This window comes from Trachemys scripta, chromosome 17, assembly GCF_013100865.1.
Source record: "Trachemys scripta elegans isolate TJP31775 chromosome 17, CAS_Tse_1.0, whole genome shotgun sequence".
NCBI lineage: Eukaryota > Metazoa > Chordata > Testudines > Emydidae > Trachemys > Trachemys scripta.
Genome location: NC_048314.1, coordinates 16,781,413 through 16,798,836, shown reverse-complemented (window position 1 = coordinate 16,798,836; position 17,424 = coordinate 16,781,413). Strand labels below are relative to the sequence as shown.

Below are 17,424 nucleotides of genomic sequence, written 5' to 3'. Positions count from 1 at the left end.
AAAGAGGTTTAAAAAACATAGTTAGCTCTTACATAACACTGTATATTTTGAAAGCATTGTATTAACATGAACAAGCCATTCTGTTCTCCAAGTGACCGTAAAAATGGCCCGGTGGGGTTCCAGATTTATTGCATTAGTGACCCCTTATCAAGCTTGTTCAGTTTAGAAGTCAAAAGATAGTTTTTGCAAGTGCTGGCCTAGGTTCTTTCCTTCCTGCACAGCAGCAGCAGCAGGAAAGATTCTGCAGGCCAAATTCTTCCTTCAGTCACAAACGCTATGATCTTCAGTAAGACTGCCCAGGTGTAAATGGGGAAGAATTTGTGTCTTTGGTTGGAACTGGAAAAATTCAAATAATATTTTAAAGAGAAACAGTAGCTTTTTATGTACCAGCCCTTGAGTTTGGATTTCTCTGTTTCTCCTGCAATAGCTAAGGATATCACTAATAGCTACATCAGGATAGGGAGCTGTCTTTCTTAGTTCTTCAAGCGTGAAGAATATCATAACATGTAAAGGGGCAAACAAAGACTCCCAAAACTCATGCTTGGCAGCTGAGAAAAAGAATGGTTAACTCCTTTTATTTAAAATATATGTCCTGTAATTTTTAATTCTACACATGATTTTAAGATCTTAAATGTCTTTTATAAATATTTTCACTTCAACTCTAATATAGCTGCTTTCTATTTAAAAAAACCCAAAAATTAAAGCCCAAATTTATATCATATTATCTCTGTAAAACCTTAGGAATCTAAAAGCTCCACATTTGTCCCAAGAGGTAAAAAGTTGAGACTGTAGAATGGAAATATTTAGATTATTATATTTTATTTTATTATTTACAAATAATTATTCTAATTCTGATGACAAGTCCTACATCAACATAGCTAGGGATAGTGAATATGAGCATACAGTAAGAGTGTTTCTTGGTTTTTTTTAATTTTGTTTATGTTGCACAGTGCTTTGAAAATCTACATAAATACTGGTTATTATTTATTAAATTTTCTCTTAACCAGATTAAAAGTGGTTTCAGAATGAATAAATAGAAATGCATCTAAGATCTCTTCACTTAAAGGAGGCTAACAGAGCTATTGAGAAGTATCTCTGACAGTTCCTGTAAATTAGCCAAAATTCCATGCTGTTGATAGGCATATAATACTGTGGGACTCTATTGTCGGTTGCGGGTGTGGACAAATAAGAGTCAGTTCTATGGCAAGTCGTGTTTTCTTGTTCCAGCCTTAACCTGATGAGATTCTGCAGAAATGCATAATTTAAACTTCCACACAGGGTCGTCTCCATTTCATAATTTAACTTGCCTTTTCCCATACCTTGTCTAGAGTGATTGGCTTGTGTTGCAGTAATCTCATTTTACCAGCAGGTGGCAGTAAATAACAAACAACAGGATCGAAAAAATCCTTGCCTAATGTGATCGCTGTTCTGTTTATTACTATCATAGGCATCTACAGTAGTCATGATTTCTGGTAATATCAGTGAGGAGCTTATGAAAGCACCAATTGAGGGGGCTCAAAACCATAAATGCAGCTTCAGTGTTAAGGAAATAATGGTTGTTTCGCTACCACCATACTATGTGTTAGCTGCCTCTTGAAAAGTCCAAAGCTTAGTTTCCAATGGAAAGCCTAATTTATATAACCCTCCTTGCAATATATTGTGGCCTTTATACTGAATGTAGCTTTGGGAGTCATCTTCAAAGCTTCTTGAGTTTTCTAGAGAGTCATATCTGAGTCCATGCACATACCCTGGGAGTCGAGGTAGGCTGTATATGAGCCTCTGAATTAATAAATTCACATTCAAAGGAACAGAAGACTAGATGACTGCTGTTCACTGATGTCTGATGCCCTGTGCCCCCTGTGAGTGCAGGGAACTGAACATGTGTTACTCACCCATGTGTTCCTGCTCAGTGCTCCAGGAGAAGGTGAAAACTCCCCAATACTGGTGCGGGGAGGAAATTCCTTCTATGAACAACTCTGTGCATGTGAACAAAAATCATCCCTTGCTCCCATAGCTATTCCTTTTTGTACTGAGTTACCGTTGGAATCCTGGAGAATTATATTTATTTGTATGTATTTCATTAGGTTTTCAGGGGGAGGGATAGCTCAGTGGTTTGAGCATTGGCCTGCTAAACCCAGGGTTGTGAGTTCAATCCGTGAGGGGGCTGTATAGGGAACTGGGGTAAAAATCTGTCTGGGGATTGGTCCTGTTTTGAGCAAGGGGTTGGACTAGATGATCTCCTGAGGTCCCTTCCAACCCTGATATTCTATGAGGTGAAACACAGCGCATAATATATGGTGAGAAAATCCTTTTACCATCATAAATCTGGTGCATTGGCAAGGCTGAATGAAGGTATTGGTCAGCCTACACCACAGTAAATAAATCACTGTTTAAATCTCTCTTTAGCGCATTTAAAAAAAACCCAAATGAATATGAACTCTAACAACCCTGAGGTCAGTGAAAAAACTGAAGGCTTCCCACAAAGAACCAAATAAAATTATCCAGTGTGGGTAATCTGATGCGCTTGGAACAATACGATATTCATATCTCACACTTTGCTAAATTTACAGTTGACAGGACAATCCAAGGAAGTAGCCCTTGGCAGTGGTTTATACTCAGGGCAAGATGTTAACTGTCAAACATTGAGATCAGGCCTCAGGCATCTGAATTAACAGTGAAAGACTTTAGACCTAACTGAAAAATCTCTGTCTAAGGAAATGATAAAGTCTATATGGACAGTATTATCAAAGGGACTTTAAACTTTCTGCTGCTGCACAAAACTGACAGGACACATTCCTGCAAAATGTATTTGTACTCTACTTGGAATCAATGAGTTGTAGGTTTGGAGAAGTGAGTCAGTATCTTTCAACATTGCGTTTTAAAAGAAAAGATATTGGGGAGGTATCATTTGAAATATGAGGTGTTTAGCTTGGAACATGTGAATTTTACCAGTTCTACAAAAGTATCCTTTGTGGATCCAGAGACTTGGCTTATGCGCACCCTCTAATGCAGTGGTTTTCAACCTATTTATCATTGTGGCCCACAATGTGTAACCTGGGCTGCAGGTTGAGAACCACAGTATCCCTGTCCCCCCTGAACCTCACAGACCTCTATGCCCAGCTCCTCCCACCCAGAGACCCCTCCACAGAGTGGGGCCAGGAGTGGAACCATGGGTGGCGGGCTGGGTGGCAGGGACCCCAGATCCCACTGTGCAGGGCTGGCTGACAGCCCTGGCCCCGGACCCTGCCGTGCCAGGCAGCCCAACGGCCTCTAGCACACAGCTAGTTGAGTTGAGTTGAGAACTACTGCTCTAGTGTTTCACTCTGGAGCTGACTGGCAAGGTGATTTAATAAAGTTTACTGTATCTCTGAAGAAGCACTTGAACTTGAATGCATAGAGGGTTAGCACTTGAATGCAGCCTCCCAAGTAATATATTTCCTTCCTTCCTGATGTGCATGAGAAATGCTTGATTGCACTGCTCCTCTGTAGGTCTTCATGAGAGAAACCTTCCACCACAACTTCACTTGCACAGCCTCTACTGAACCTCGGTGCCTCTGTCTGTGTGGTCCACTCTATGCATCTGAAGAAGTGAGCTGTACCCCATGAAAGCTTATGCTGAAATAAATTTGTTAGTCTCTAAGGTGCCACAAGTACTCCTATTTTTTCTGTCCTTAATGTACCACTTCTTCTTCACTATCATAGAATATCAGGTTTGGAAGGGTCCTCAGGAGGTCATCGAGTCCAACCCCCTGCTCAAAGCAGGACCAATCCCCAGACAGATTTTTGCCCCAGATCCCTAAATGGCCCCCTCAAGGATTGAACGCACAACCCTGGGTTTAGCAGGCCAATGCTCAAACCCCTGAACTATCCCTCCCTCCTTTTACCTTTAGCAGCCAATAAAGATAAAGTTTTGTTAACTGATCCGCACTTCTGTTCTCTTTTTGTGTGTGGAGGGAGCAAACTTATAGGCCAAATTCCGAGGAGTTTCATCAGTGGGGACTTTGTGGGAAAGTCTGCAGTCCTTTCGGATGCATGGCAGGCTCATGACTTCCCTTGTATACCCATCAACTTTTCCTACTGTTTTGGCTACTTTATAGCAGACTGCTGCAAGTGTATGTGGTGACATGCATTAAACTTTCTATATTATGTTCTGATCATGAGTGTCTGCGCTGTACTCTAATGTCTGAAAACTAGTACTCATGAAAAGTGCTGATTGACTATCCTAGAGACTGAAGTTCTCTTGTTATTCACAGAATGGTTACAGCACAAAGAGCAGCAGTTCACACTTTACCCACACCACCCTGCCAACGTGCCTCATCCTTCAATTGATTGGATCACCTGTTAGGTCAAGAGGCTGATTCAGTCTTTATGTCTAATTCAAGGAGTTCAGCTGTATGACACAGGTCATGTGTCCACTGTGTCAATGACTGTGAGATAATGGAGACATGCTAAGTTTTCTGGCATGAAGCATTGATCCTGATTTGGCAGGAATGCACAGCAAAGCAAAGAGCATACTTCCTTAGCTAAACATCACAGGATAATGCAGATAATGCAATGTATGGTTCCGAGATGAGGGACCCCCATTGGTACTTATCATACATATCACCATATTCATAGGTTCCAAGGCCAGAAGGGACCACTGTGATCATCTAATGTGACTTCCTGGGTAACACAGACCAGAGACCTTCCCCCAAATAATTCCTAGAGCAGATCTTTTAGAAAATAAAATCCAATCTTGATTTTTAAATGGCCAGTGATGGAGAATCCACCACGACCCATACTAAGTTGTTTCAGTGGTTAATTACTCTCTCTCTCAAAAATGTATGCTTTATTTCTAGTCTGAGTTTGTCTAGCTTCAACTTCCAGCCATTGCTGGAGATCTTCTACATATGCTTTGTTGGAAGATATTAGGGATATTCCTCTATTCTTTCTTCAGGATTAGTATAAATTCTTGATCTTTGCACTTCTGTGTGTGGCAGAGCTGGGCTGGCCCCGTATACAGATTATGGAGCACCCTTGGTTCCTTTTCCATAGCTACTTACTCCTGTCCCAGTGTAGAGACATCATTGTGGTTCTGCTGCCTTGCAGATTCTGTGCTAGTGGCTGAACTTCATCTCTGTGTCTTGATCTCACTAGCTAATGGAGATATGTTTCCACAATACTTAATAGGGACATCCTTCTTGGCTAACAATCTCCACAAGTGGAAATCTCTAAAAGTCTCATATATTTGAACTTCTGTAAAGATAAGAAACCTCTCTAGAGCCGCATTCGCCCAATTCTCAGAGACAGAGTTGGAAACTCACACAAGTTTAGGTTGGGAAAAAAAAAGATTATTCAAAGCTCATGTGCTTCATAATCCCCCTAAAGCATGTAGATTGACTGCCTCATCAGAACGGCTCTAAATTCTACTTTGCTAGCAAGCACTCTTGGTCATACGCTTGAGGCCAGCAGATCCAAGGCTAGTTATCTAGAGACTGTGTATCACTCCAATTACAGGTTAGTAATTTCCCTCGCAATCACCAGAGAGTTCCACATGAGTGAAAAGGAATTCCATACCCCACAGTTCTTCATTATCTACTACTCTGTTTGTACCACAGGGAAGTAAGAATAATATGGATTTTTTTCAAGAATGTTACAGTTTTAAAGCAGGTGCTTTAACTGTGACTATTTGTGTTCAAGGGTGGCTGATGTACTTTGTAATGCCGTTGAACAGCCCACAAGCTATCTTCCCCTAATGTATAAAAGTGATAGTTATGTTTTCTAATCAGGAGTAGAGCCTGCTGTCTGACTTCTTTATGCTTCATTTCTCACCATCAAACTTAGAAACACAAGAAAACATGTAAACATATATACTGGGGTGTGTTTATGTACATATGTACTGTACTGAATATATAAAGTGATTCATGGCTATCCATTTGTATTGCTGTTATCTAGTGACACGGCATTGAAATTAGCAATGTTTCACGATATACTTGATATATTCTTTATCATTGCAGATATGTCTAGTACATTGCACAAAAGTCCCACCATTAACTGATGGATTGTTGGTTCACCCTACAGTAGAATTTTCCCTTTTTATCTTATGGCTGCTACACTCTGGCCAAAAGAAACCATCACCTAAGAATTGGAATCTGATCATTCGCTCAAATTAAAGACTTGCGGAAGGTGGCCAGGGCCAGGAATAATTCCACAATGTTCCCTTCACAGTTTCTTTTGGATTTTTGCTTTAGGGCTTGGGGATTTTCCCTCCCACTATGCAAGAAGCAAAGACTTGGCACCTTAAATCTGAGGATCCCTGAGATCTGCTGGAGGGCTGGGGATGCTGTGTACCAGCCTGTTCCTCTGTACCATCTCCCAGGCCTTATGCTGCTCCCTCTTTTTCCCTAGTCACCTTATTGGAGCCAGCGAGAGCGCTTGCCAGCTGCCGCCTCTGGAATCCTGCATGAAAGGGTGTTCTACATCAGTAATGGGGCTCCCATGAAGAGTGATACAGTATCACTTAATTCCTTTATGAAGTAGTGGTGAAACATTTTAAGGAATCTTTAAAAATTTCCATTGATATGAATCGGGCATCTGTGTAAACCCATTTTGAAGATGATTACTGCAGGCGACATGAATATCAAGATAGAAAGTCCAGTCCTCGAGCCAGAGATGCAGGGAACAGGAGGAAATTTCCATCGCTTCTCTTTAGCTGATTTCTTAATTTTTGTCCTGGGCTTTTTCAGTTTTGTGTTAATCTGTAAAACTCCTGGAAAAAATAAAAAATTTACCTTTATTCCCTCCCCCCAAAAAAGCCAACCAGTGTCTATTCCTTGCGTCTCTGGATGCAGCTCTGATCGTCCTCTTGTTAATATATATCATCAGTCTGACAATATGGCTGCTTCTTTCTTCATTCTGGCATTTTACAGAAGTACCTCTTGTGATTTTGTCATTTTACATGGGATCAGGTGACTGGAAAATATTATATTCCATGGCAGTTTTCTTTTAGCAGATGCTTTTTAGAGAAGAGTACTATCCTTAACTTGTTAGTGTGAAGTGCGTATCCTCAATTAATACACTAATCAGTTTTCTAATTAATTCCCTGTGGTTTTCTTTCATTTTTGCTGGTACATTGAAGCCTGAGAGCAATTCTGTAAACTCAATGATTCAATTCCAAAAGGAAAAGTGGTGAATTTCATGGCTGAGGGTTGAAGGCTCTGAAAAACGAGAGAATCAGCATGTACTGGTGCTGGAAACGGAGTGGCAGCTATCATAGATTTACAAGAGTCAATAGAAACAAGACTTCCCAACAACTGGGACTGAATGGATTTTTCCCTTGTGGATGATGTTGAAGTTTTGGGAATAGAAAGTGGGATGCAATGGAGATTCCATTCTTTAAAAATTGCTAGAAACAGGGACTATTCAGTGTGTCCTGCAGTACCCAGCACTTTTGATAGTATCGTGTCAATGGTAACGTACCCAACTGAAATACAGGTGTGCACCTGTCCATTTGCTGCAAAGGTGAGTCCCAGCATTACAGATCTGAAACACATACTCTGGTATGAAAACTTCCCACTGTACTATTGTATGCAAATGCTATGGCAGGGTGAATAATAAAATATCTATGTTCCATGTTATGGATTTATGTGGCAATCCATTATTCTTCTTTGTTTCCGATAGGAGCCACCCCTAATGTACTAGACACTGTGCAAATACAAGAGGAGGCACTGTCTCTGCTTTTTAAAAATTGTTTTAGATGTTTGCCCATGAAATGACTCCTAATAGGTGTTTCTGATCATGCTCCCCTCCCTAACCACTTTCATGGGGCTAGTTGGGTTATTTGCTTCTAAACCTAATACATCAGATCAGCCCTTGGAAGTTTGGCAATAGTCCTTGTTCAGTCCACTAATTTAATTCTTCAATAAATCAGTAGGAATAAGCAATGATAATGGAGTATCTTGATTGAAGTAGTTTAGATTATGAAGGGTATAGTGAAAACTGAGCCATCCCTCCATTCTCCTCTGTCCTATAAAATTAAAACGAAGGTTTACTTTGGGTTCACAACTGCCTTTATTTAACAATCAGAGCCTTGTAAACAGAAACAGCAACAGAGGCGCTAGAACTCTGCAAGCTGAGGAAGACAACACTGCAACAGTTTACAGTTGTATCACATTTGGAAATTTATCTTTCGGTCAAAGACTAGAAAATAATAATTATTTTTACAGGAAAGTTTAAGGCCAGAATATACACTAGGCACTGCTGTAGAGGAGCCACTATGATCTGCTATGTTAAATATGTTCAAATACTATTTTTACAAAGTAGGTATTTAATCCAATTTACATCATTGCCTATGCAGGTCTTATGTGGTCATGTCACACAGTAGAAAGCTAAAATATGGATAATCTAGATATCCATAGCTAACTGTTTATAAGAAAAATTACTCTGCATGCTTATGTAGGCAGTATTTATTATTTATATTGTGATTGTCCTGAAGCCCTCAACAAGTTTGAAGCCCCATTGTGGCACTGTACACACGCAGTAAATGATTGTCCCTACTCAAAAAGCTTACAGCTTTCAAACATTAATAACTTTTTTGTATCTAAATTCACTTCATAGGCTAACAAGAAGCATTCTGCTGTCTGCTTAGCGCTGAGAGTTGACAAACAAAATAAGTGGTGTTTTTTTTTTTTTTAATCCTCTCCAGTCCCAGACAACATCGTTTTAAAGTTACTGGCAGATCGTCTCAACAGATTAGACTGCATGACTGATGGTTGGGTGCTACATGGTTTCCCAAAAGATTTGGATCAGGCAGAACAGATGAAAAGAGCAGGAATTATTCCAAACAGGTAAGACTTTAAAAAACAACATATAAACAATATGTGTTCTTGTTTATTTGTTGTTCTTACCTACCTTAATCAAATATGAGAGAGAAAAAAGTCTGATTCTCATAGACGCATTTGATTCCTTTTATCCGTTTTTTCTTGGCTCATTGAAGAGTCAGTTTTTGTATGGGTAAACGCTCCTTTAGGTGATCCACTTTTTTGATTGAGCCAGGAGTCTAAGGGAAGGATTTTCAAAAGAACTCAGGTCCCACTGAAGTCAATAGGAGGAGTTTTACCATTGATTTCAGTGGGAGCAGAGTTAGGCCAATGATGAGGGCTTCAGAAAATCCCACCCTGCAAGTTTAGAGAAGATACTTATACGTAGAACTAGGTGCGTCATTATTACTTTGAGAACTTTAAACCACAGAGTCTGGCTATTATGCTCGTTATAACAGACCCTAGGACTTTGTACAGGAATGAGGGCTCCCCTTTTGAGTCATCCCAAAGACAGGTGCTTGAACCCTGCATAAAGATGCAGGATAATTACTGTGGAATCATAGTGACAGATGAATGTTGTTAACTCCAGCCAGAGTTATAAAAAGGGTTTGGAGCTTCTCTGTTAGAGAGAGAGAGGCTAGAACAGAGATGTCCTACAGGGAAACCCTAGGGACAGCCAAACTTGGGGAGCAAGCTGAGGTTGAGATTTGTTTTGTGATGGTTTATCATTAAAGCCAGACCCCAAGAAGGGGTTAAATTTGGACTATATGCAGGGCGTTTATTTTGTTAGAGCTGGATGTAAATTGCAGCTGCTTACATCTGTGTAGGTGTGATCTCCTAGAATTATATTAGTATGGCTGGGACCTCACTGTGAGATCAGTGTCTTTTTGTTTTATGTGGAATAATGAAAGACAATGTGATGTTTGTATTTGATTTTAGGTTATTAAAATAATGTTCAGGAACATAGCATAAGGGACATGAGTTCTAGGGGCAGAAACTACTCAAACATCATAAAAGAACTGTTATAACCTCTTGGGAAAATAATATATGGTACTCTCTGGGCCTGGTCCACAGAGGATGGGAGTCTGTTACAGCTCTCAGCTAGAGTTCCTGGCTATTCAGTTCGAGCTGTTAAGATTCCTGCTTTCACCTCAGGAGGTCCATGGTTCCAGTACTTCGGTATTGACCAAGATGGTGGCCATCACAAAAGCACGTTAGAAATTCTTAGCTCCTACACTTCCAGAGCTAACCTTGAAAAAGGAAATTCACATGCAAAAATGTTTAACACAACACGAAACTGGCAAAATCTCTCCTTCCCCCAGCTGTTTTTCCATATGGCTGCTATCCAAGGCTACAGTGGAAGGAGGTGAAAGGGTAGGATTGAGTTGGGAGAGGAGGTATTGTGGATGTGGCAAGGAAAGGGAAGGGAGTGTGTTGTTTTCATATAAAGTCTTTGGTATAGAAAAATTATTGAAAACAAATATTTTTAAAGAGAAACCAGTTTCCTGATGATTTGAGATAAAGAGGAGAAGATGCTTAAACCTGTGTCAGATTAGGTTAAATAATAGCATTTCCTGGAAGGTGCATTCATAAACAAAAACAATTAAGGGACTGAGTCTGTATACATGACCATAAGTAAGGCTACAATTTAATCATGAGTATTTTTAGTAAAAGTCATGGACAGGTCATGGGCAATAAACAAAAATTCACGGGCCGTGACCTGTCCATGGCTTGTACTATATACCCTTGACTAAATCTTAGCTGATAGGTGTGGGGGGGTAGTACTGCTCTTGGGGGCCGGGGGAGGGAGGGCTCCGCTTTGGGGGGGGCCAGGGTGGCCGCTGCTCGGGGGGGGAGGGGGTTGGTGGCCAGCATCACCAACTGCTGGGGGCCACCGAGCAGCAGCTGCTACGGCTGACCCCGGGGCCGCCCACCTGCCACTGCTCCTGTCGCCCCCAGGACCACTACTCAGCTGAACCTTGGGGCCAACTGCACAGGCCACTGCTCGGGCGGTCCCCAGGGCCAGCTGCCTGGGTCCGCCCCCTGATGCTGCTCCAGCCACCCCCCCGACCGCTGTCCCGGGGCCACTCCAGCAGCATCTTCCAGCAGCAGTTGGTGTGGCTGTCCCCAGGGCTGCCTGGGCCAGCTGCTTGGGCAGCCCTGGAGTCAGTCACGCTGACTGCTGCAGAAGTCACGGAGGTAGCGGAAAGTCACGGAATCCATGACTTCCGCGATCTCCATGACAGACACAGAGCCCTACTTATAAGTAGATGTATGCATGTGAATATTCCCATTTAATTCACTGTGCATGTTTGCAGAATCAGGGCCTAATAATGCACATAACAGTGGCTGGTGTATAAAGGCTTAGATATGAAAATTCCACTCTGATCCATGCACTCAACTCCCATCGGCTTTAATAGAAGCTGCATGTATGTATTTCAGTACAGACTTTGGCCTTTTACTGTTTTATACAAGGGTTGAAGTAAGGGACAAAATCAGATATCATGCTAACCTGATTGATTTTGGAGTTGATTTTTTTCCATGAAACTGAAGTACCAGGTATATACAGAGAGAAAGAGAGATTATAAACAAAGGACATATAGCAGCACGGAATAGAAGGGCTGTAATTCAGTTTCTCTTGTGATGCTAGTTATAAAACACTATCTGCAGTGGTGGTGTTTTTGACATCAGTAGAAAATCCGGATAGAATTATAGCCTTGAAATCAATCTGGGAATAGAATGCAGAAATCTATAAATCAGACACAAAACAACCTACAAAGTCTCATTTTAGGAGGGCTCAGTAGATGAAATTAAATTAAAATAAATTTACATATATATCAAGTTTATTATTAAAATCTAGTCACATCAGTAAACAAAATTATTTGTGAAAGGGTACGTTACTCTGTGTTTTGAACTCAAAGTAGACCTCTTTGGCTGATCAGAAAACAGAGTTATTGTCTGGTTGTCAAGTCGTAAATCTGTTCCTTAGAGCTAATAAATGGTTAGTGTTCAAATACTATGTTTTATCAGACTCCCACCACATAAACCTAGTGCACATAATACTAAATTATACACCATTGAGCGGCATCAGTCTCCTGACTCCTCCATCTTATGGAAAGAGAAACAAACCTAGTAATTGATGGAAAAAAAGAAAGAAAATAAAGTTATTTGAAAACAAACAAAATGGGCTATAAAGTTTGTTAAAATGTAATAATAAAAAAAGTGCATACAGCATCAGCCACTGCATCCAAAGAACTGCCCTAGAACAAGGAGGGAAATAATTCATTTTCACATTGCAAATCTAAGGTATTAGATTTTTTTTTAAAAATTAGTATTTACCATAGAGCAAGACTAGCCTGCAGACTGGTGCAGGGAAACCAGTATTCTATCAGACAGAAATGTCCTCCTGTAGCACCAGTCTTTCTGTACTCGGAGAACACATGCGTTGCCTTCTACATTCCTCCTTATGATGCAGTTATAGCTTAAGTGGACAGGATCCTAATCGTGTTGAACTGTGGCAGCCTTTAGGGCAAATAAGAAGCTGAATCTATTAGTGGTCTCTCAGCCTCCTGGTAAAGGAAGACTGTTAACCCCTTAGAGTCTGCAGTAAATGAGAGTCCAGATATAGTTACAGGTTAGCATCAGATGCTCAGGACTGCTGGTGTTAAGGGTTCAGTGTAGTCCTTTATCAAAGCAGGTGCAAATGTCAGTTCTAGCTCTTGTTCTTTTATTACTCGAGCTAAAATAGAAAGTAGATTGTACAACTCTGGATGTTTCTAAGATACTGTAAAACCTCTATGAACTAGGTCTGGGGGGAGTGGGGGATTGTTCTCCAAACAATCTAGAGAAAACCACAGGCCAAATGAAAATATCAAGTTTGGATTTTCTACAAAAGTACACATTGAGTAAATCAGAGCTACAACTCTTTGCCAAACTTACAGCTGAAATAAAGTTCACCAGCAACAATGTAGGCTATTACTGTTATATATCTCCTGTTATTAACTTCAGCTCCCAACTGGTGCACAGCTTGTCTCAGTCAATTCTAAATATAATGACAGTGATCACAGTCACATCAACTGAGTGTATGAGAGCACATTTGTCTGTGCTTGCTAAGGAATAGAACTTCCCATTTCACTGAAGGTGCACTGAAAAATTGCTTTGCGTCATGAATATCATATATTGATTCAGTGTGTATGGACTCAAAAAGAAGTAGCATAAGACCCTTTAGCTCAAGACCCGATAAGCCTGTATTATATGCCTGTTATCAATGCCTTTTCCCCCACACTTCAAAGCTGGTAAAAACAACCCCTCTTTTTGTTACCTTATTGTTATTGATCATACTGTAAATATTGAGGTGGTAAGTCAAAACCCCTGTATTCTACCATTCATAACTTTCCTAATAATTTATTTTTAGACTATATCTTTCCATGCATGGACTCAATCCAAAAATGTCTGTTTTTATTTATTTAAGTTTGAGTATAATCCATAATCCATTTGATTGATCTGAGCAAGAGGAAACAAATTTTCTGCATTAAACACCATGCTATTTTTATGCTAAAACATGACTCCTGCTACAGTTCCTATTGGCATGTTAGCATCCTTCGTTAAAGATGTGGCTTCCCTTTCATTTCTGCTGTGGATTCTGTAGGAAGCATGCAGGCCAAGCCAGGTGTAGGAATGCTCTAAATCCTGCAGCTCCTAGATTCCCTGGCCATGCCCAGCTCCCTAGTCTGGGCTGCTCACTTTTTGTGAGCTCTAGCTCTTTGTAAGTCCCTGAGAGAAAGGAGGTTGTGATCACCTTGTGCCACCGCATCCTCCCTCTGGTGGACTTTCTACCACTGGTGATCCTGTGGTCTGGCTTATGTTGGCAGTTTGTTAAAGTGGCTGAGAATGTGTGTGCCTTGATACAGTCTCTCTCTTTCTCATGCTTCCACCAACAAGATCATTTGATTCAACATACAACCCCCTTTGCTAGCATTCTCTACCTTCTCACTAGTTCTGTGATGTGGTATCTTGGACAGGAAGAAAGCTCAAACAGGTTTTCCTATCTGTCATATCCAGAGCATTCAAGAGAGAATCTGGATCTTCTAGGGAACCTGAAGAAGACCATCAAAAACGTAACTTAAAAGCATAGTATTGGATTCACATCTTTAAAATTCTGTAATCATAAGGTGTGCCAAGGAGTAAACAAACCTGCCCTAATAGATCAGCAACATTCATGCACAAGAGTTGATTGTTCTCTTTCAAACATGTTTGTTTTAAAAAGTTATCAGAGACCCACATATTCTTGTAAAAAAATTATGTAACTATACAGTACTGTAGTCTACTCACAGGCAGCAAAAGCACAGACAACCTTGTTTGTTGACCATAGTAGCCTTTGTCAAAGGACAGTTCCTCAGGAGTTCAAGTTGCTGGAGTTAATTATTGTTATTTATAGAAGTGTCCATAAAGGGCCTCTCGAATAAACAGGCAAACTGGCAGGTGGTTGAAGAGGTCTGAGTACAGAGGCAAGTTGCTGTTCTCACAGATATTGGCCAGGAGCATGATGGAAGCCCCCTCATGGCAAATATGGGGCGTTGCTGTGTTACTAAGTATTGGCAGCCATGGCAACAAGTTGCATGTAAAGTCCCGGTAACAATGTGCATAGCTTCGTTAAGTTCTGCATCAACCAGGCTCGTGTGAGATGAGTGACACCAGACAGGAGCACAGTACTCTGCCACTGAATAGCAGAGGGCAAGGGCTGATATTCTAAGCATCCAGGTGGAGCCAGCCAGTTTTCCGAGCAAATTGTTCTGAATGCTAACTTCGGCTGCTGTCTTCTTAAAGTGGTTGCGGTACATCAAATACCTATCCAATGTCATGCTGAGGTAACCCAGGTTTGGGTTGTGCTGCAAGTGTTGGCCATTTAAGAAAATATGTAACATCGTGGCTTGCGCTTACATTATGCAGATGAAATACATTAGAAACCATCTTGGAAAAGTTAGCTGCAGGTGCCATCGACTACAATAGTCTGCCATGAGCTTCATATCATCATTCAGGACCTTGTCAATTTCTGAGAAGGACTGAGCTTGCTAGCTGCAGCAGATGTTGTTGGCATAGGTAAACTTGCGCGAGAGTGTTTCTGGCAAGTCGTTGATGTACACATTGAACAGTAGGGGTGAAAAAACTGAACCTTGAGGGAGACCATTAATCTGACACTTCCAGGAACTGCAATGGTCACCCACGTTTACTCTGAACTGCTTGTTTTGGAGGAAGAGCTCTGCTACTTCGACCACCCAACACAGGGCAACTCCAGAGAGTTTACACAGAAAACTTCTGTGCCAAACCATGTCATAAGCAGCGGTCAAATCCGGGAAGACTGATCCTGTCTTTAGATTTTGTTGAAAACTGTTTTCGATAAAGGTGGTCAACGCCAAGATTTGATCACAGGTGCTATGTCCTTTTCTGAACCTTGCCTGCTCAATCTGCAAGATATCATCCAACTCTAGAGTAATTTGTTGGAAGATCAATTGGTCAAACACCTTAAAACACACTGACAGAAGGATATTGGGCGGTAACTCACCATGTTGTGGGGGATCCTTGCCCGGCTTGAGAATGGTAATAATCTTTGCTTGACACCAAGTGTGTGGTAGCTTCTTTTCATTAATGACCCGTATATAGAAATTAGTGAGCCACTGTGACACCATTGGTCCAAGGTGCTTAAGGAATTCCAGCAAGAAGTTATCATACACTGCTGTTGTTCCTGGTTTGCTGGAGTTAAGGGCCTTATCTAACTCAATTACTGTAAATGGTTCTGGTTGACTTCTGCCCACATTCTGACGTTGAAGATGATCCCATTTGACATATACTTTGTGTCTAAATCGCTTCTCCAGAGGAACCTTTGCTACCTGCAGTAGATGACTTGCAACCTCATTGGGCTTAAGCAGTGGGTGATTTTGGCCTGGAGGTCATTGGGCAGCACCCAGACAGCTGATCAGGTTCCAGCAATTCCAGCTGGCATAAGTGAAGTCAAGCTTCGCCAGAAATTCCTTCCCCCGAGTGCGCCTGGCAGTGTCCAGAGACTCAATCAGATGGTCTTCAATGTCTGGGTTGCCAGATAATTCAAATTTCCTGAGCAAGGCTTGGTAATTGGCACTCAGGCAGGGAGTGTAAATTGGTCGACAGCCCCATGGTATGACTGAAAATGCGGCTTTGTAAATGGCTCCTTGGAATTGGCAGTAGGCTTCATCAACTGGGATACAATGTGACGGAATGGTAACCACACTACGTTCCAAAGCATTGGAAAACTTTTCCTAAAATGCCTTACGAAAATTCCGCTGATGCTTGATTGAACGATGGGTAGCTGGAGACTGACATGGATGAGTGACTGTCTATGTTGGCTGTGAGGAAAGTTATCAACTACTATATGACGCACTGGTTGTGGATGGCCAACTAGTGAACTAACCCAACAAAGATCGTGTGAGTACTCTTTCGAGAGAAATGTGCCACGTTGTTTTGCATCGTGAATCAACACAAAGTTGCTAATCTCCCAGTCCATCAACCATTTACCGTCATCATCCAAATCAGCATACTCCCACCCAGAGTGGTGACTGTTGAAATCTCCAATGAAGATTGCTGGATGATCAAGTGTCGGGAGGTCCCAGTGCAAAGTTGGTGACTCATATATGTTGCCAATCCAAAAGCCACCAACCTGGATCACATGATAAAAACTGGAGGAAGAGAGTGGAATAGCATCAGATTTGTTGGAACGCACATATGTTGCATATCCATGTTTAACATCCGAGAAATGTGAAATGATGTTAAAGCCATCAATACATAACGTTCTGCTACACTGATAGCTGATAAATGACCTTTATGGTCACTTATGCCACCACAGGATATGACGGTGGAATCTGCTTGGCATAACAAGTGGTCTGCGACGACAGTCATAAATCACTGTCTTGTCACCAACCCAACCATCTGCCCACCAGGTTTTGACCTGTCAAGGCACCTGTGGTTATCTCTGAACCGGTTTCGAACGGGACACAGCAATTGTGTGGCCAATCTCTTCTAATGGGGTTTCTTTAATGACCCATGATGTAGATGCGGTCAACTTAAGACTATGTTGCATATCCTTGATGGGTGCCAGCTGACTTACGTTGTCAGCGGGCTACTGGCTTTTTACCTGGCTGCTGCTGCTGCTATCAAATGGCTGGGCACACTGCGCATACACAGAGAGAGATTTATATTGCTATTCTATTTATCTGAATCAAAGATCAGAGCCCCATTGTACTACACAAGTAACAAAGTTGACAGTCCCAGTCCCTGCCCCAGAAAGGACACAGTAGATGAACAAAATAGACACATGAATTGGGTGAGTTGAGAGGAGGAGCTAACAATAAAATGAATGAGGTTTATGGTATACTTCACCAAATTCCCAGTTGTCAAATCCCAAAGTTTCTTTACCAAGGCAGAAAATACTTTAAAGATGACACTAGAGAGTTTATTTTGGAGATCATATTGCTTCTTGATTGGACTTCAAAAGGATGTGGCTGTATCTCCGATTAAATCACTTTTATCTAATATTTTTAAACTTCTTTTTCATCTGATTAATAATGGCCTGTATGCCAATAACTTAGAACAAGGA

The 17,424-nt window shown here is 41.3% G+C and overlaps 1 protein-coding gene across 3 annotated transcripts in view; it reads left to right on the top strand.

Annotated features, from left to right (window-relative positions):
* Window positions 1–17,424, top strand: part of AK8 (adenylate kinase 8) — a 111,712-nt gene that overhangs the window by 55,956 nt on the left and 38,332 nt on the right. For all 3 annotated transcript variants that reach the window (XM_034751916.1, XM_034751917.1, XM_034751915.1), the window contains one exon: window positions 8,684–8,825. In XM_034751916.1, the coding sequence (XP_034607807.1) occupies window positions 8,684–8,825 (142 nt within the window). The remainder of the gene's footprint in view (window positions 1–8,683; window positions 8,826–17,424) is intronic.